The 20,710-nt window shown below is 44.2% G+C and overlaps 1 protein-coding gene across 12 annotated transcripts in view; it reads left to right on the forward strand.

Annotated features, from left to right (window-relative positions):
- The window catches only part of PROM1 (prominin 1), a 588,333-nt gene that overhangs the window by 494,048 nt on the left and 73,575 nt on the right, over positions 1-20,710 (forward strand). For 7 of the 12 annotated variants that reach the window (XM_078678433.1, XM_078678442.1, XM_078678438.1 and 4 more), the window contains 2 exons: positions 9,713-9,805; positions 17,371-17,388. In XM_078678433.1, coding sequence (XP_078534559.1) covers positions 9,713-9,805; positions 17,371-17,388 — 111 coding nt within the window. The remainder of the gene's footprint in view (positions 1-9,712; positions 9,806-17,370; positions 17,389-20,710) is intronic. The other 5 variants (XM_078678436.1, XM_078678439.1, XM_078678441.1 and 2 more) reach the window with 1 other exon arrangement.

Here is a 20,710-nt window from a genome sequence, read left to right on the forward strand (position 1 = left end):
GAGACATTTACCCATCCTATTGCAACCTGGTCAGTAAACCAGCACACTGCATATAGGCGGCAATAACGTACCACATTGCATTGAATTGAGGGACTCTAACCCTTCAAGTTCTCTATATTTTGAGGTCACAATCCCACTGCACTGTACACCAGGGGCTCTTAACTCAATAACTTGCACTGCTTCTCAAGGACATTAGCCAACTGAACTACAATCTATGGACTTAACATTCTGCACTCCACTGCACCCAAGTGGCACTAACCCATCACACTCCAGTACTGTCAAATGTTCACTAGTATGTTACACTTTACTGGATTGTACAGATAATACTGTATTGAATCCTAGAGACATTTGGGTGCCATAATGTGTGCATCCTAGAAAACAACCCTGCCACACTGTACTGCAGCGTAGGCACACTAAGCAACCATGTCACTTAATTCTAGAGACTAACTTTGTACACTCAGTTACATCCTAGAGACACTAACTCACCTGAATCCACTGCATAATATTGGCAAGAATCCACTGCACTGCATCTATGCCACATTAACATTGCACTGTAGAGGCAATAACCCCTTTCCATTGCATTGTAGTGACTCTAATGCCCACGTTTTTGAAGGGTAGTCTCACAATGCAACATAATTCTGCGCTGCATATATGGGCCGTTACAATGGTAAGTAAATAGATGTTAGCGTTTGCGCTGCTTTGCACCGTGTAAACACCTACACTAAACTTTAGCAAATGTAGGCCTCACATTAATTGGGTTCTAGGTATACTAAAGAACTACGGCGCACACTAGAGATGCAAGCACCTCACAGTGCACTCCATCCTAGAAACACTAAGACACAAAATTGCATTCCATACTAGAGACTCTAATCCAGCAGACTGTACCATGTTGTATTGGTATGTGGCCAAAGTGATTGCCAGCAGCTGAGATTAATTCAAGCAATCTATCAGTTGCCTTGTTTTTGCTGCACTGCCCCATATTGACACCAAGCTGCCACACTGCATCCAAGTGACACACACTCACTGAATGCTGAATCCTAAGCACAGTAACCTACCACACTGCACTGCTGCCTAAAGACACTACTTAGCACTGAATCTGAGTGATATTAACCTATCCTAGTGCACTGCTTTCTAGGGGAGTGAATCCACCATGCTAGATTGTTCTCTGATTACACTAACTGGAGTGTATGGTGGTATTGGAGTTTGTAATTTAGTGCTTTTAATCTCTGTCTGTCTCATCTCCTCCTGAAAGGTTTTTCTTTTCTAAGAGCGCAACTAAACACAGAATATTGAGTGCAACCTTACAGAGAATAGCCATGAACCGGAGTCCTCAATAATAATATTTATATTTGATAAAATAATCCTTCTAGTTTGTGCGCTTTGCAATCCTTTCTTTCAATACGACTTTTACTTCTTTCAGTCCTTCCTTACAAGACCTGAAATAATGAAATGATCAGTTTCTATTGTCACTGGGATCAGAATCCACAACAACGACGATGCCACCTAAGTAGCGTTTCTGTTAACCAATCCTTAATTAGACATTTATCAAAACAACTACAACCTCTCTGATAGCATCTAGACATGTATTAATGTAATCTGTCTGAATTTAATTGTTTCTTTTTATTTCCTTGGAAGTAGAGTCATGAACCCCTCAATCAAAGGGCACACCTGGAATGATTCTCTTAGTCCCAAGGAGATTTTGTTTAGCCACACTCCCTTTGGAGTGTAGGAAAACAGATTGGTGTCATACTCTTCTCTATGACACCCCTGCCAGAGAATCTCCTATCTGCTGGGGTTATTTGTAGATGCGTAGACTCTCACCCTGACAGAAGTAGATCTAAATAGTTTTTAAAAAAAATAATAAGTTATTTATTACATACAATTAACAAACAACCCTTGTGTATCAGAATGATCGAAAATATTACAGTAATTTCAGCAGATATAATATAAAACAAGATGAACATTAGAAAAACCTAAAGCATGTTATATTGCACATTCCTACTATCTATAATAATGGGTCTTAAATCTACCAAGCGCCTATATCTATATTATAAGCAGCCGCATGTTTATATTATTGACAGAGTAACTAGTATTTTCTCTTACTTCTTTATGCCAAGAAAGGTACAGTCCCTGCATACCTCTAGAAAGCTCCCAAGCATGCAATCGGGTAACGGCTCTCTGGCATTTTCCCCAACCAATCAGCCTTCATGAGTGCCCCTCAAACATTGGTAGGTCTTGTTATATCTTTCTCCCCAGAGGTTCTCTATGGAGAGGGGAGAGGGAATTGCCCTGCAGTTTCTTGTATCTGCATTATTGCAATAACAACGCCTTAGTTATAGACACGTCCGAAAGCTCAACAAATTTATCAAAACTCACTTTCTTCCAGATTAACTCCGCACCAGGTCAGATTGCCTTGTAATGTTACTCTCTACATGTAGCTTCCTGCACATCAGAATAGAAATTGTATATCTGTTATTTTTGTTAGCTTAACTAATGTCAACCCACTTGCAAAATAATATGGTTATTTGACACACTATATAGATATTACCACCATTTAAGGCATTTGTTGTTTAGGCATTATGACTTTCACACACACATTCACACTTTAAGGAGTTAGTGCACTCATGTTTGCCATGCAGTTGGGCCATGTTTGTATGTAACATGCTTATATCATCATAAAAGCCCTGCCACATACTTCAGTAGAACTGCATTAAAAAATGGATCCTATTAGAATAATGCCTACAGGTACTACATGTTTGCTTATTAGAATACTATTATCAGAAATATCGTCTGACATAAATACTGTGTCCTAAATGTAATTTACAAAAATATTGTTGCACTGGGTGTAGATTTTCTTTTATAAACTCCGATGAGTATTAATTTGGGAATGAGACAGCAACAAGCCACCTGCACTTGTAGGGCAGCTTTTGAGCAGCATTTAATCTGCTCAACACCATGGTAGCATCTGAAATATACATTGGTACCGAGTTCATTCTGGCCATACTTGCATTCTTGCTTGGCTTCTAACAGGTGCAGCAGCTGATAATACAAAACAAATTAGGGTATCCCTCTGCCTAAAGAAAACTAGAGTGCACCTCACGAATATACACTAGCTTTGCGAACGAAGAGTCTTTTTATGCATAATTCTCACCCTGCTTCATCATTGGGGTCATTCAGGCCCCTAAAAGCTAAGATGGGCTTGACCGTATTCCAGGAAGCTCTTTTAATATTAGGGAAATTAAGTATAATAAAAATGTCTCCTCCACACCCAGGTATCCCTTTATTAGTGGGCTGGGTCGGCACAGTATAAAATAAGTATAGAGGGACAATGAAGGATATAATGCTTCAATGACCCTCTTTGTGTCAACATATTTCTGCCATACTCTCTGGCCAAAAATGGCCCAGGGTATTTGCCAGGACGGGTTCCAAATGCTGTCACTTCCTCGTTGACGACCTGTAAATCTTTTTCACTCCAGAATCCAATTCTAATTAGCATGAGATGGGAGTATTATGCTCACCTAAGCGACTGATAAATGGTACCTGTAAATGGAGACACATAGATACATATGTTATCAAGGTGCTTAAGTGGAGAGCACATGGTGCACATGGATAAAAACACCAATGCGAGTTTCTCTTCTTTTTTTGATTCATGCTAAAAATGTGCATGTTGCTTATTTAAGCTCGAGCTATGCTTCATGAAATTTAGCCTCCAGGCAGCACAGTGTGTGCTATCATCTACAGCATACTTGCGGCATACCATGCAGGCCAACAATATGTGCTTGGCTCAGGTATAACACCCTTTGCCTTCCTTTTGGGCAACAGTGAGTGCTTCTTTCATACATGCCAATAGACTGGATTCACATAGGAGTCTCCTGATTTTAAGCTTAAAACAGCTTTATTTTAGCTGTCTCACACCTAAAATTGCCACTGCTTCCATATAAGCCAATGGAGAAAATAACTTCCACTAATTTTTTTTTATAATCCTCCTCATTGCTTCTTCAATGTGTTGGCATGTATGCTCTTTGATGTTGTTCCTTGGCCTAGAGGTAGCTGTTTTTGGTGTGCATTGGGTTACCCCAGAGTTGCAAGTTACAATACATTCATGGAGTGTTGCCTCCCACAGAGTCTATGAGGCTCATCAGCTTTCTAAGTATTCATCTAGCATCTGTAGGAACCTTCACAAAGATCTGTGACAAATGCGATTTACCAAATTTAACAGCTTATCAATTTGAGGTATGCATTTTACAGTGCGCCTACCCACAGTGCACCATCACCTTCACCAGGCATCAGATACCCCACCCCCCGCCGTACCTACAGCAAGGTCATTGAAACTCAGTGGTCACAGGCCCTCACCACCTCCCACCCAATGCCTCAACAGACCTTGACCAGGCCATCCTGAACTGTATAGTCTGAATTCCCGACAGCACCGACAGAGTTGTCCCACTTAAGCCTACAAAATGCTACAGAACCTCCAAACATACCAGCTGCTACTGCCACCAACTGGAGAAATGATGGTGCACCATTAAGAACCCAACTTAAAGAGCAGATCACAAAACCGCCCACAGCAAATATCACTGGCAAATCAAGGAAGCCAAGGAAGCAGTCATCACCACAAGAATCAACTACATGGCCAACCACACAAAGGAACTCCCCAAAATAATCAAATAATTCTCCAACCCAAGAGCCATTGGGAACACCATCCACCCCTCCCAAGAACTCTGTGATACCCTCTCTGAGTACTTCCACAGCAAGATCACCAACATCTACAATAATTTCAGCTTCTAACACAACACCCTCAACCCCAACGACCTCAACCAACCAACAAATATCAGCCGAACCATTACCACCTGGTCCCCGTGCAGCCCCCTGACCACCTCAGCCATCATGTCTTCCATCCATGGACCCCTGCCTCCACTTTCTCTACAACGGTGCAAAATAACCCAATCAGCATGCAACTCACCAGCATCCTCAACACCTCCTTCTCCACAGCAACCTTCCCAGGCAGATAAAAACATGCAGGCATCAGACTCTACCTAGAGAAACCCTCCACCAACCCCAGCGATCTTAAAAATTATCACCTGAACACCCTGCTACCCTTCCCGGCCAAAGTACTCGAGAAGACCATCAACGAGCTGCTCACTGAATTCCTGGAACAAAACTATCTGCTGGATGCCTCACATTTAGGATTCTGTGCCAACCACAGCACTGAAACCGCACTGATTACTGCCACAGATGACATCAGAACACTCCTTGATTGCAGAGAAATTGTGGCCCCTATCCTCCTCGACCTCTCTGCAGCATTCAACACCATCTCACACAACACCCTCATCAACAGACTCTGCAACATAGGCATACAGCAAGACAACCTCAAGTGGATCGCCTCCTTCCTTACAGGATGCACACAGAGCTTCTGACTGCCTCCCTTCACCTCTGTCCCCAAAGACATATACAGCGTACTACAAGAATCATCCCTCTGCCCCATCCTGTTCAACATCTACATGATCTCCCACGCAGATGTCGTCAGATCATACAAACTCAACATAATCTAAGCCGACAACACTCAACTGAGCCTCTCACTCACCAAGGACCCCTCCAACAACAAAACCGACTTCTGCAACGCCATGACCAATATAGCCAAATGGATGAGAGACAACTACCTCCATCTCAACTCAGACGAAACTGAAGTACAGATCTTTGGGAAGAACGCCTCCGCATGGGACCACAGCTGGGGGCCTGCAGAATTCAGATCTACACCCACACTGGCAGACCATGCACACAACCTCTGCATCATCCTCAACAGCCAGCTGACCATGAAATGACTAGTCAACGCAGTCGCCTCCTCCTGCTTCCACACACTTCGCATGCTCTGCAGAATCTTCAGATGGCTCCCAACCAACACCAGAAAGACCGTCTCTCATGCCATTGTTACCAGCCACCTCAACTACGGCAACACTCTCTAAACCGGCATCTCTACCCAGCTTCTCAAAAGACTCCAGAACATACAGAACATGTCAGTCAGACTCCTCTTGGACCTCCTCAAATGAACCCACATTGCCCCCCACCTGAGACACCTCCACTTGCTCCCCATCCAGAAGAGATGCATACATCAGCCATCAACTGAACTTCCACCAACCCTCTAGATACTTACATTCCTCCTCACTCACCCTCGCCCCCCCACATCTGTTGCAGCCACAGCGGCGGCCGCTCCTTCTCGTACATCGCTACCAAGACCTGGAACGTACTTCCCCTCCAGCTCTGTACAGCCCCCTCTCTGGCAGACTTCAGAAAGAGACTAAAAACCTTGCTTTTCCACAGAGACAAAGTACACAGATACCCCTAGGGGGTGACAGTGTCACAGTTTACAAATGCTGATTGATTGATTGATTGATTGATTGACAAAGTGTGTTTCAGTTTCTGCCTTCTAGAATATGAGTCTGAGACTGGAGGTTGTGATACTGCAGCAGTTATTAATGAACACAGCTGTCTTTTCTTTCTTTCTTGTTGTGCCATTGATGCTTTTTCAATATGTTACTAAAATATGTCATTTTCACCACTACCAAGATCTGGAGGTGGTGTTCATTCTGAAAAGCTGAACTTTTCCCATTGTGCAATTTTTTTATTTATGTCTAGTGACATTTATTTTTGCCGCCATTTAAATGCTGTCCTTTTTTCTAGGCAGTCTTTATTTTGGGAACTGCGCTTAACCTAATTTTACATTTCCTTTTTCACCTCATTTTGGCCTGCTTTGTTCTGTACTACTAGATGTAGTAAGAGGCTGGTTGCTAACAGTGGTTTTGGAAGTTGTAAACCGACGTTGTGCTACCTTTTTGCACTATATGGAAGTGTGTTTCTTTTGGAAACATATAGAGGAAAAAAGGCACTGGTCCTGTGGATCACTGCCTACTTCCCCAACAGCTGCCTGACACAGTTTCCTTTGTGAATAAGTTTCCACCTCTTTTGACGTGCTGATAACATTTCAATGATTTGCAACCCCAAATGCAGCCACATAGCACTGCTACATTTCTTTGCGAATCGCTACTACTTGCAGTTCTGAATGCTTCACAAAATGTGTTTGCAATTCAGATAGCCTATTCCTAAATTGCAAAAGGAGTTCAATACTTAGGGAAAAACCATCACGCTGTTGCAATCCCTGTAATATTCCGATTTACAGGGTTTGCAACCGCTTAAGTGTACATGGTCTTGTTTTGCATTACTCATTATTAGCATTATTCTCTTGGCAAGTCAGTGCTCTCTCTCCTCATCTGACAGGTCTTCACTTGCCATTATGCACTGAGATATCCCAACGAATGGCTCCGTTTAAGCTACTACGTGGTGTATGCCAAATGGAAGGAATAAAATAACCACTAGAAACACATCCTTCCCACACCTTCTCTTTCCCCTAATCTCTGTACAGTACTGTACCAGGGCTCTCCAGCACCTTCAGATGGAGAAGATCTCTGCCATATAGTATTGGCTGTAGCAACGGATCAGGTAAAATTCACCACTTTAGTGTACGCTCACTTTCTCCTTCCATCAACCAGCTTTCCTTTTACTTTATATTCACCATCATATTAATTACTCTCATCTGCAGGAATGAGCTGCTCAGCAGTGATAGTTAGACTTGTGTGACTGGCAGTGCTCACTGAGATGCAAACATCAGTCACCACCTGGGAACAGTAACGTCTACCAACACGTTGGGCCAGCAGCATTCTTTCATTGTATCACAAACATAACCCATTGAAAGACAAACAGAAATGACCCCTTAGCATTCGCTACACCTCCCCTAAAACCAGGGTTGTCCTCATGCTCGTTTCAACAGAGCGATCCCCAATGACTCCTCAATCGTGCCCATGTTTCGGTATAAATACCACATTACTCCTCGTGTTTGGGTAGGGGACGTTGTCAAACACTCTTTGGGCTCTCGACACGTATGTGTGCAACCTTGTATATTGCAGGAGAGTCACATTTGAAGTTAAACGCCTTTTTTGCATACACATGACTATGGTGGACCTACGCAGTTGCTGGTTCAAAGCCTATGCAGTGGTCTCTGGTTAGAGATCGAGAGATACAGAATATATCTTTGCGTACCTCATCCACAGCAATACACATGCCCAGTGTGTGCTTGGAAGAATGATGAGTTCAGAAAACAAGCATTGGCACAGACAGATTATTTGGCTGTAAATGTGTTACCACATGCAAATATATGCATTTAAAACTTCTCTGTTCTCTTTGCAAGTGTTAGCACATAATGCGAGATGTGTTGCCTTTGCCAGTGCTATTGTAGTCCCTACTTTAAATGTACGTTAATGATTAGTTGAGCATGCAGGAAAACAAAATGCATCAAGTATTCATTTTGGATATTTACACCTGAATTATCTTCTTCTACAAGTGGCTTATTGGACTCTTCTGTGCTCCAGGCGGTTAATATTGGTTTGATCAACATGGACTTCGGCAGGTTCAGAAGTTGATTCAGAGTACTACATTACAGCCTATTATATAGTCCTGATATGTTTTCATGTGACTGAAGATATGTACTCATGTGACTGACAAGTTGTCAATCAAAGGCACACGCCCTGTTCCACACCGGCTCTCTGCCAGTTTTTATAATGATATGTGGATCGGTTATGTAATGCACGCTGGCTTGTGTCAGCACGTATTTAGCACGCAGTGTAGGCGAATGCGTTTTTTTCCAATGTGATCTGGATGGGAATTGCTTGAAGCATAAGAAGTCAAGCAAGCACAGTGGTGTATTAATTCACTTTGTCGCAACTCGTCCTCGTGCTATCTAGATTGTAGTAAAATATGACGGGCTATTGATCACTGATGTGGCCATACATTTATACGGACTGTTTCAATACTATTCCTTTGAAAAGTAATGTTCATATATCTACTGGTCTACATTATTTAGATTTAGAGGGAAGTAAAGTCTCTCTGTGCCCATGTGACAACAACTTTGGCCAATCTTTGTTCCATTTTATGTTTTTTTGGCAATTTGCACAGATTAGCATGTCAACACTTTCTAATTTCCTTATTACGGAGGTTAGGTCTTCATCACTGCGGTCCTGCACTCCTTCACTTACAATCTCTCAGTTCCTCCGAAATAGTTTTCCACGTCTGTGCCTTCTTGAAAGCTGCACTCAGAACCAGACAAACTATGCTGGATTAATCCGACAGAATCTGTTTTGGGTAGCTTGGTAAAGTACACTGATCTCGGTAGGTGAGTGGAGTTTTCCCATTAACGGGGGGTAGAAGTAGCGCATGGTGGACCCTTTTGAGGTCTTTGCCCTCTCTCCATTCTCTCTTCTTGGCTCTTGGTGCTATAACCTCGTTCTCACCCCTTAGTCCATAATAGTGCACTTTATTCAGAATATGTTTTTTATACCCTAGGTTCTTTTTAAATTTCTGATGCCTGATGCATTTCGTGTGCAATATTTTTATGTAATTGCATGGTCTTAATTTTATGTCACCCTGGACACTTGACGGACCGATTTCGTGTCTTGTTTCGCACACTGTATGTCCTTTAACAGTATTTTAAGTATTTTTACATTCGTTTCATTCCAAATTTTAACTTGTGTTGACAGTTATGTGCAATATTTCTTATGTACTTTTATGGTCTTTTACTCGCTAGACCGAATAAAGATTTTGATGAGGATGATGATAATGTTGAAAATTGCATTAAAAAAAAATCTGAATTGTTAAATATTATTTGCAGCCGAAAGGAGCACTCGGAAACGCCTTGAAAGGCCATGCAAACAGCATTCGGACGATACATCTCCAGCAAGTTGTTCCACTAGAACAGTCAATGGTAAAACATTTACAAAAGTACTAGTAGTGTTTTTACAAGATTTCTTCACTATTTACATATGCTGGCAAATTTTCGAGTAAGAAAAATTTAATAGTCACTATTTTTCAGTTTGTCGGTTATTGAAATGTGTACCTGCCTTCGCAATTGTTCAGACTAGAGCAAGTCATATTTTATTTTGCATGCATCTAAAACTGTATCAGCGCTATGATTCTGAAATCATTGTTGTCTTTAGAACAATCATTTCAGCATCATGGAGCTTTTTGAAACCTAACTTACTGTGTTGATTAACATTGGAATTATGGTAGCATTTTAAATGTTGTTTTTCAAACTGAAACTTGTTAGTTTAGTGAGAATGTAATATGCCATTTGATATTGGTTTAGTCTCTGAAGAAATGTCTTATTCATTTTTGCCTATCGCTCGTTTTGTATTATTAATGCTGTTTTGAGAGCACCACACTGTATATGAAATCGTAAGAAACCTGAAAAACACAACATTATGAAATATGTTGCTTAATCTGCAGCACATTAGAAGTCTTTAGAATTATTATACCGTTGCGGTGCAGCCCATAATGCCATACCTTTGTACAAAGACAGAAGCAACATCTATGATATTAAATTGACTTACTGAACAATATATTTCTGGCCAATTTATTGAACGCACTTCACATATATGTTACAGAAAGTGCAAGAAAATAAAGATAATTTATGGGTAAATATGTACACACACACACACCAGGCCAGCGGTAATAAATGTGACCCAATAACACAGAATATTTCAACAAGGGTGTTAATAAACATATTCATACATTTACCACTGCAGCACAAAGGTTGAATGCTATATTATTGCCAAAATACTTGATAACTGACTTGAGAAAACAACAGAGTAATGCCTCAGAGTCAATTCCCAAAACAGTTAACAGAAAACCACTTGGGCCAAAATGCGTAGTTATGGTGATTCTATTTATTTTACAGATTAAACCCTGTATTCTCTAATTCTGTGTACATGAAAACATAACTGCATGACACACACCATATATGCAGAGAGTAATGTGCTATTTATTACTATTGTTGATGAGGGAAGGGGCATCCTGACCCACTTGAGACTTTGCGTCTTGTGAGTTATGACCCTCTCCACAATTGCGATACATAGCATTTTGTATGTGTATACACACCTATATATGTAATTTCAGGTAACATTTTTACTCTGCCAACAAAATCAGCTGCTTAAATGAGTATTCTTTCTCACATATGTTCAATCAATCAATCAATCAAATCATTTGTATAGCGCACTACTCACCCGGAGGGTCTCAAGGCGCTGGGGGGAGGGGGTCCGCTACTGCTCGAACAGCCAGGTCTTGAGCTGCTTCCTGAAGGCGAGGTGGTCTTGGGTCAGGCGGAGGTGGGTCGGAAGGGAGTTCCAAGTCTTGGCAGCCAGGTAGGAGAAGGACCTTCCTCCTGTGGTGGCTCTTCGGATGCGGGGGACGGCGGCGAGGGCGTGGCTGGTTGATCGAAGCTGGCGTTTGGGAGCGTAGAAGTTGAGGCGGCTGTTGAGGTATCCTGGGCCTTGGTTGTGTAGGGCTTTGTGTGCGTGGGTGAGGAGCCGGAAGGTGATTCTCTTGTTGACCGGGAGCCAGTGCAGGTCTCTCAGGTGTCCGGAGATGTGGCTGCGGCGGGGGATGTCCAGGATGAGTCGTGCTGAGGTGTTCTGGATCCGCTGGAGTCTCTTCTGGAGTTTGGCGGTGGTTCCGGCGTAGAGGGAGTTGCCGTAGTCCAGACGGCTGGTGACGAGGGCTTGGGTGACCGTCTTCCTGGTCTCGGTGGGGATCCATCGGAAGATCTTACGTAGCATGCGCAGGATGTTGAAGCACGACGAGGAGACGGCGTTGACTTGTCTGGTCATGGAGAGGGAGGAGTCCAGGATGAAGCCCAGGTTGCGTGCGTGGTCTGTTGGTTTGGGTGGGGGGCCACCAGGAGTCGTCCCAGGCGGAGGGTGAAGATCCCAGGATGAGGACTTCCGTCTTGTCTGAGTTCAGCTTCAGGCGGCTGCTCGACATCCATTTGGCTACGTCTGTCATCCCTTCGTGCAGGTTGGCTCTGGCGGTGGCGGGGTCGTTGGTGAGGGAGAGGATCAGCTGGGTGTCGTCGGCGTAGGAGATGATGTTGAGGTTGTGCTGGCGTGCGATGGCTGCGAGGGGGCTCATGTAGACGTTGAAGAGTGTTGGGCTGAGCGAGGAGCCTTGAGGAACGCCGCAGATGACTTCGGTGGCCTCCGATCTGAACGGGGGGAGGCGGACTCTCTGTGTCCTTCCGGCGAGTAAGGAGATGATCCACTCCAGTGCCTTCTCCTGGATTCCGACGTTGCTGAGGTGCTGTACTAGGGTACGGTGGCAGACAGTGTCGAAGGCCGCGGAGAGGTCCAGGAGGATGAGGGCCGCTGTTTCTCCGTTGTCGAGCAGGGCTCGGATGTCATCGGTAGCTGCGATCAGGGCGGTCTCGGTGCTGTGGTTGGCCCGGAAGCCAGACTGCGAGAGGTCGAGGCAGCCGTTCGTCTCGAGGAAGGTGGCCAGTTGCTTGTTGACGGTCTTCTCGATGACTTTTGCCGGAAACGGGAGCAGCGAGATGGGGCGGTAGTTCTTGAGGTCGGTGGGGTCGGCTGATGGTTTCTTAAGTAGAGCGCTGAGTTCGGCGTGCTTCCAGCTCTCCGGGAAAGTGGCGGTGTCGAAGGAGGTGTTGATGATGTCCCGCAGGTGGGGTGCGATGACAGCGTCAGCCTTGTTGAAGACGTGGTGAGGGCAGGGGTCTGTCGGAGATCCGGAGTGGATGGAGTTCATCGTGTGGACGGTGTCTTCGGTGCTGATCAGGGTCCAGGCGTGGAGGGTGGTTGTGGGGGGCGGAGGTTCGGTCGTGGCGTGCGTCTGTTGAGTGTTGAAGCTGTTGTGTATGTCCGCGATCTTGTTGTGGAAGTAGGAGGCGAGGGAGTTGCAGAGGTCTTGCGAAGGGGTGATGTCGTTGTTCCCGGCGTTGGGGTTGGAGAGCTCTTTCACGATGTTGAAGAGTTCCTTGCTGTTGTGTGCGTTATTGTCCAGTCGTTCCTTGAATGCAGTTTTCTTGGTGGCGTGGATCAGTTGGTGGTGTTTTCGGGTAGCGAGCTTGAGGGCAGTCATGTTGTCCTGTGTTGGGTCTCTGCGCCAGGTTTTCTCGAGTGCTCTGCAGTTCTTCTTGGAGCTCTTGAGTTCGTCGTTGAACCATGGGGCTTTCTTGCTGCCGGGTCTGCTTGGCGGGGTCTTCAGAGGGGCGAGGTCGTCTGCGCAGTCGCTGATCCATTTCGTGAGGTTGGTGGCCGCTTGGCTGGGGTTCGTTGTGCTGGTGGGAGGGTTCTTGCTCAGGGAAGTGGCGAGCTGGTCTGCAGTGATCTTGTTCCAGCTTCTGCGGGGAACCTGTTGCTGGTGATGGTGGAACGTGGTCCTTCTGAAGCTGAAGTGGACGCAGCTGTGGTCCGTCCAGTGGAGTCCCGTGGCGTGGCTGAAGGCGATGTCCTTGCTGGAAGAGAAGACCGGGTCGAGTGTGTGTCCGGCGTAGTGGGTGGGGGTGGTCACCAGTTGCTTGAGTCCGAGGTTGGAGAGGTTGTCCAGCAGGGTGGTGGTGTTGCGGTCGTTGTTGTTCTCCAGGTGGAAGTTGAGGTCCCCGAGGAGGATGTAGTCGGCGGAGGGGAGGGCGTGTGGGCTGATGAAGTCGGCGATGTCTTCGCTGAATTGTGTGCGTGGTCCCGGGGGTCTGTAGATGAGGGTGCCTCTGAGGGTGGTCTTGGGGTTGACGTGGATCTGGAAGTGCAGGTGTTCGGTGGGTGCGAGGGTATCGTCGGTGTCGGTCGTGATGCGGATGGTGTTCCTGTGGATGATGGAGATGCCTCCTCCTATCTGGTTGATGCGGTCCCTCCGGATGATCTTGTAGCCGTCCGGGATGGCGATGGCGATGTTGGGCGCTGAGGAGGCGTTCATCCAGGTTTCCGTGAGGAAGGCGACGTCTGGGGCTGTGGTGTCGAGCAGGTTCCAGAGCTCGATGGCGTGTCTGTGGACGGAGCGGGTGTTGAGCAGGATGCACTTCAAGTGGGTGCTGCTGGAGTTTGGCTTGGTGGGTGCTGGTGTAGCGTGGGTATGTTCACCTTCAACCTCACGTCCTATGTGAGAGTCTCTCACTTTGATAATATACTGTTCTATTTTGATAGGGGGAATTTCATTTCCCTCTATAATCAGGTCCAGAAACTGGAAGATTTTACTTGATTGACTGATAGAATCTGCATCTTCAGGTCAGAGTATCATAACACCACCATGAGTATGCCTCTAGTATCTTTTCTGGCTCCTGAAGAGCATATAGGCTCTTTATATTAAGGGAAACCCCCCATGGCTATGGGCTTCACATAGTGGGCCAAGACAGTTTCAATATCTTCCATCAAGTCCAGATTCCATCTGAATAGGGACACCCAAAATCCATACCAGTGTCCCTCATTTCAGATTGACTACCACTTCGGTTTAGGAGTCAATGTGCAAAATAATTTTAGCTAAACGTTTCTTATCTATCTTGGTTTCTGCCAGTGAGTTCAAATCACTTGCCTACGTTCTAAACCAACAACTGTTGCCCCCAATTTCACAGGCAACTACTCAGCTCTTGTAATGGTCTGAATTGACTCTACAGCATCTCTTCTATGGCTGGAATTGTTGATAATGTTGCTTGAACATGTAATTCCTTGAAAAAGCAAGAGACAAGAGGCATTTAGCAAAACAGGAACAGTTTGTTTAATTAACAATGCGGCTGGGAGCACAGTTGCAGGCATAGAGTCTGAGGACTGTCTCAACTTACAATCAATCTGCGATGTGTTTATATACAATTAATTGAATGCCATAAACTGTTCCGGCGACCCTTGTATGGTAAGAAATGTGAGTTGCTACCTTTGCAGTTGTAAATTAATGTATTTGATAGGGCATCTAGGTGGGCCTCGACCTTGCGTGGACACCATGTGGCCAGTGGGTAACGTGTCCAGATGTCTGACATGGGGAGCGAGTGATCACTGCGTGTACTGTGTCTGCTGAGTCCTGATTGGCTATATGTTCCCAACTTATGTAGCATCGCAGCAACATCACAAGGAAATCCATGGGTCTTCAAGTGAATCTCTCAAAACTTGAAAAAAAAGTGACAGGTACGATTTTAATACCAATATTGGACATCATGAGAGCCAAAATAGGCCCCTCGTTGTCATACGGCTTCGAAATTTCCCTGGGCAAACTCAGTACAACATGTGAGCAAGATTTATCAAAGGGTCTTTCAGCTGCCAAAATCTGCATCCGCTGCAAAGATCCGATGAAGAACTGGGCCTTCTAAATTAAGAAATGCTAAGCGCAGGTGCTTATTTAAAAATGTGCCACAAGCTAAGGCTGGCCGGAGGTGGTTCCCTCAAGTCACTGTTATGGTCAGACATCAGCTCTAGTAATCCTGGTGGGTCATACAGTCGGTTCCTTCACGAATGTGTACAGCAATTATCAGCAAGCGACCTCTGGAACCTCAACCCTAGCAATACAATTTTTAAAACAACTATTAAGAAGCGCATCCGAATGTGGTCCTATTCTACTGATAAAGTGTTGCTCGCCAAACGCAAGCATGCATGTGCAGTAATCAACTCTTATCAGTTGGCCTCTTTTCCACCATACCTGTCCTGCACATACCCTTTGTATTTAAAATTGCAGTTTATGGCACTCAGATTGGGGAAATGGTCTTCCTAAAACATTTACCACTTTGGCGTCACCCATCAGATGAGCTTCTGTGTTGGGGCTGCGGGACTTAGTGGAGTCTTTGGAGCACATAGTATGCCTCTGCTCAGCATTGCTGGCTTTGCTCAAACTAAAACCAGAGTGGAATAGATTGGGAGTCCGGTCTTGCAGGCAGGCTATCATTGCGGCACTGAACCCTGGGAATACTGCTTTAAACATAAGCTTCACACTCTTTATCCACCTTGCACAACGCAAGCTTAACCAGCAAATTCCAAGCCCTGTGTTAAAACCAAGGAACATGCTTAGGTGGCTAAAATAACGCTATACCTTTGAAGCGGTTCCCTAGCAAAATCTGTGTATTCTGCCCCCGCCACAATACGGAACGCGAACTCAATGACCTGTCAGTGACTATTGATTATTGACTGTTGTCACTCTGAGCTGTACTTTACTTTGGGACACTTTTCTACAAGTTGGTGCTTTATCTGTAGCTTTTAGAAGTAACCTCTATTTTTGTATTAGTTGTTTTTAACTGATACTATGCTACCACGTGGTTTCCCATAAGCGATGGTTACCTTGTATTAGAAGAAACTTTATTTCAACTATTTTATTGTTTTATTTCTATTGAGAATGACAAGTGGAACTTAGTGAACAAATTCTTTCAACGTTTTTCTACGTTTCGATTTTCTACATGCGGATTGTAATGATTTAATTAATCAAACAATAAAATATATATACTTATGTGGCATCTGACTTTATGGTGTTTTGGGAGCATGTGTAGCTTTCTGGCCGTATGTGCTTTATTGGGGCCCCATGACCATTGTGGTGTTGTAGAGCTTATCTGTGGGATTGACCTGGGATTTCCTGTTCGTGCGTTTGTCTGCCTGCCGGCTACGTGCTGCCCCACCTGTGACCTGTCAATCAATTACCTCAGGCCTAGGTCTCGGAGCATGCCTATCGTTCTTCATATTGGCATCGACTTTCTCAATGTTAACATTCCTCCGTTTAATCTCCTGCCCATTGTTCCTGAAGAGCATTCCTGGAACTGGGCTGAGTGGAATGTGTTGTTGTTCTAACAGAAGGAGAAGTTCTCGGAACCAAAACTGCCTTCATTATCATCAACATTGCCTTCGAGTCCTGAAAAACATTTAAACAAGCAAACTGCAGAAAAGAAAATTAAAAAAAAGATTGCTTTCCATATACAATTTATTTGCGAGATATAGAATTGAATTTGTGATGATTGAGTTGTATTTTCAGATATCAAATAGTCCCTCTTGCATTGCAATACAAAACGCCCATGAGTTCTTTACTTGATACATCAAGCACACTCTCTCAGAAGCTTAGAGAGTAATAATTGATGCATAGTTTAAAAAATGAGTAACAATACATTTTGCTGATTGCTACACTGCCAAGGAAAGCCTAACATGAATATTGCTAAAGTCCATTTTCAATTTCCTACCTAATTTTTAGTATACATCAATACTATAGCCACCAAACATTTTTAAAATGGAGATAAGTGTGAAGTCTTTTGCGAGAAAGAGACGTGTGTATGTTGTGCATTTATGTGGTTCTACCTTAATTTATGATGATGTACAGTCAGTGTCTGCGGCTCACTAGCAGTTATTAGTTTTTTCCTGTGAAGTGTAATCTGAACTCAGGTTGCTATGAATATTGAACTCACAAAGCTGTTCTGATCTATTTAACTGTGTTCTCTACTTTTGTCAAGTCTTGCTCTGCTTCCTTTCTAATTAACAATTGGATATTTTCAACTTTTTTTTCTCTTTCCTTTACATTCTTGCTCTCAAGAAATATGTGAAAGCGAGGGTAAGCATATACTTTCACAACAGTGTTTCTGCTTACAGGCCTTTTGGTGTGTTTCTTCTGATAACTGATAAATGACTTTATCACTTTTCTAGTGGAGGGCGGGTCAACTCTTACCGGAGGTTAAACAATATAACCCATCTAGTTGCTCCATAGCGCATGCATTACTGATGTGCCAGCGTTTTACAATATCAACAGAGATGCAAATTATTTGATCTGAAAAATTGACAGGATGCACTTGGGCATGGTTAGCTGACATTTGAGAGGACAGACTTGAGTCGTGTTATGTCTTTTAAATGTGGGCCACTGAGGAGCCATTTCATAATTGTTTTTTTTAAAAAATTATTTTATTTATCAATTTTCAAAAGAAACAGTACAAAAAAAGAAAAATTAGGCAGAAGGTGGCACAGTACAGTATATAATAGCAATGGCACCGGTAACGGGCATTACATTATTTCTTCACCATATAACTGAAGGAGAGAAAGCATGTACAAAAATGGACACATTTCAGGCACGAGGAACCAGGTAGAAGTTCGAACATATTACTCAGGGAGTAGAGGAGTGATGGGGGGGCGGGAGTGGAACAGAAGCAGTGCTTTCAGTAGGGGCCAGTGTGTTGGTGCATGGGGAGCCAGGCAAGGGGCTAGCCTCGTTGGTTGTTCGATGTAAGTAAGAAACTAGGGGGCCCAGATATCAGGGGGGGTGACTAGCTGCAGGCATCAGGTCCCCAAATGCACCCAATAATGTTTGACAGTGGGCAGCGTCGTTTAGCTAACCAGCAACTGTGGGCGTTGGCTTACGCCCCCAGTGGAGCAACACCCTGCGTTTGGCAAGGACCAGGAGTATGGCAGTGAGTTGGCGGTTAGCGTTAGAGATCTGTTTGACATAGCCACAGAGACATACCAATGGATCGGGATTGATTTTCTCAGAGGTGATGTCGCCAATGGTCGCGCATATGGCCTGCCAGTTGGCAGAGAGCTTGGGGCACAGCCGAGCAAGGTGCAAGAAGTCAGCAGCGGGGGCGGAGCAGTGTGCACAACTATCGCAGGCTAGGAGCCCAATTCTATGCAATGAAGCAGGAGTGCGATATACCCTATTCATATATTTAAAATGTACTACCGCAATCTGTAATTAGGTGACAAGCGCTTGATTTGATTGCAGCAATATAGCCAAACTTCTTGAGGGAGGTCCCTGCCAAGGTCCTCACCCCACGCGGCACGATCTCTGTCAGTGCTAGCGGGGGAGGTGACAAGCAAGATACTGTAGAGCCTAGTGACTAACTTACTAGGGAAGCTAGAGGTGTAGACCAACTCGAGGGCGGCCAGTGTCGGGTGAGGCTTTGGAAACTTGGGGTGAATGTCTTTACAAGTAGCACGAATTGCTTTTAAAATGCATTGTTCTATTGTAGCATTGATATTACACCCATAGTCCTCTGTAGATGCTAATTGCCAAATTGGCCAGCAATATCTTAATATTTTTGAGAAAACACACCAAGAAAAGAAGGCTTCTGTTCAGCTGCCTCACAGTGCGCCACTTCAAGCTGAGTCAAATATCTTTGTGATATCGGAAACTGATTTGGGCATAATCAGTGATAGGCTACCATCTACTCCTATCCAAGTCTATTCCAATGTCTGATTTAGGAAAAGGTGGTTGGTGCACTATAGGACATGGTCTCAGTCCCATGATGCTGTTCCAATGCGAAGCCCATAACTGAATTAGCAGGAAAGTGTGACAAGAGTAGAAAGATTAAGGCTTTCACTGGTGTTGCTACTTAGAGCAAGTAGGGCACAGTGTGCCACTTATTTCCTCAAAACCTAAATATGTATTCAGATAGGGTGGTTCCCTTGTGGAAATATACAACCGGGGAAGAAACAGCAAGAGAGGAGGTCCTGTCAGTCCTGGACTGGTGTGCTGCTTCCTCCTACTTTGCCAAACTTACCACCAAGGCCACCTGACAGTGGTCTGGAATTGTAAGCAGTAAGCTTTAGTTTCAGGCACAAGTGGCCTGCCAATCACCTGTGCAGATCAATGGGAAAAATGAGAATTCATTACTCCCGCCCACTTAGTCGGATGGAGAAATACATAACTAGCAGTAGTTCAATGTTATTGACTGGTTCTAAATTGATACAGTGTACATGGTTTATACTAGTAATGTCATAGGATGAAGCTAAAAGATTTATTTTCGAAAGTATCATCAACTTAGTTAAGAATTACCAGCTTTCACAATGGAGAAGTTGAACTCAAACAAGAGTTAGTATGTGTGGTTAGGTTAGTGAAACAACAAAGCAACAAATTAGTAAGTCATGAGCTGTACAACCTGCAGTAGCTCCTGTGTGATTCTACATGTTCAGTTTAATCTACCACTCCACTACAACGGGCATTTTGGCATCCCGCTGCATTCCACACTGTTCACCATCTGGCCTGTTCTTCTCAATCTGAGGATCTACTTAGGTGCTCTAGAACGTCTCCACCATCAGGAAGCCGCCTTTTCCATCTGCTTTATAGCTCCTTAGTGGGATCACCAATACGAAGTTGTACTTGAACTACTAAAGCTCTTCTACGCCCTCTTCCCAATCCCCATGACTGATTTGCAAGCTTACCCTAGAATCTTTCCCTGCACCTTCCTATTCTCCTGCCTTCAAATCCTATGGCTTAGCTGAAGGCCCAGCAGAGAGGAGGGTCAAGGACACAGAGGCATTATCTACCCGGCACTCCTGTTTTTGAAGGCCCCATGCTGGTTTGGACAACATTTATTTATAGATTTTAGAAAATTAGGCCTTAGTTCTGCTAAGTGCTAACCACACACTGTATTGCTAACAAGACACGCAAAGGATGCAATGCATCGTCCTTTTCAAGGGAATAGCCTCAATTGTTCTAATCCTAATCATTATTTTATGTATGGAAGTCAAATCTTATAATAGAGGAAGATAGTAACTCTGCTGCTAACTCCCCAACCATTTACCTCTTTATTCGGACAACGGTGACGCAGAGCCACAAAACATTAACAGTTCACTAGTCCTCTCACGTTTCTCTTTGGATCTCCCTTTGGTTTGGATACCTGTAATATTTTTGGTAAATAATGGTGATTCCCCAATTCAAACTGCTGTATGAAACAACATGGCAAAGCAAATCAACACACCATTATGGACATCAGTAATACATTTAATTAAAAAAATAACATTGCCGATGGGAAAAAAACTTCTATAAAGAACGGGCTTGGTCTGTATCCCTCTTTCCCCCGCTCCTGATGATGCTATCTTCATCCTTGCCCCCTACAAATGTTTCACCTTTCACAGCCCCCATTTCTAGAACAAGCTGAGCATCT

Source organism: Lissotriton helveticus, chromosome 2_2, assembly GCF_964261635.1.
Source record: "Lissotriton helveticus chromosome 2_2, aLisHel1.1, whole genome shotgun sequence".
Taxonomy (NCBI): Eukaryota; Metazoa; Chordata; class Amphibia; order Caudata; family Salamandridae; genus Lissotriton; species Lissotriton helveticus.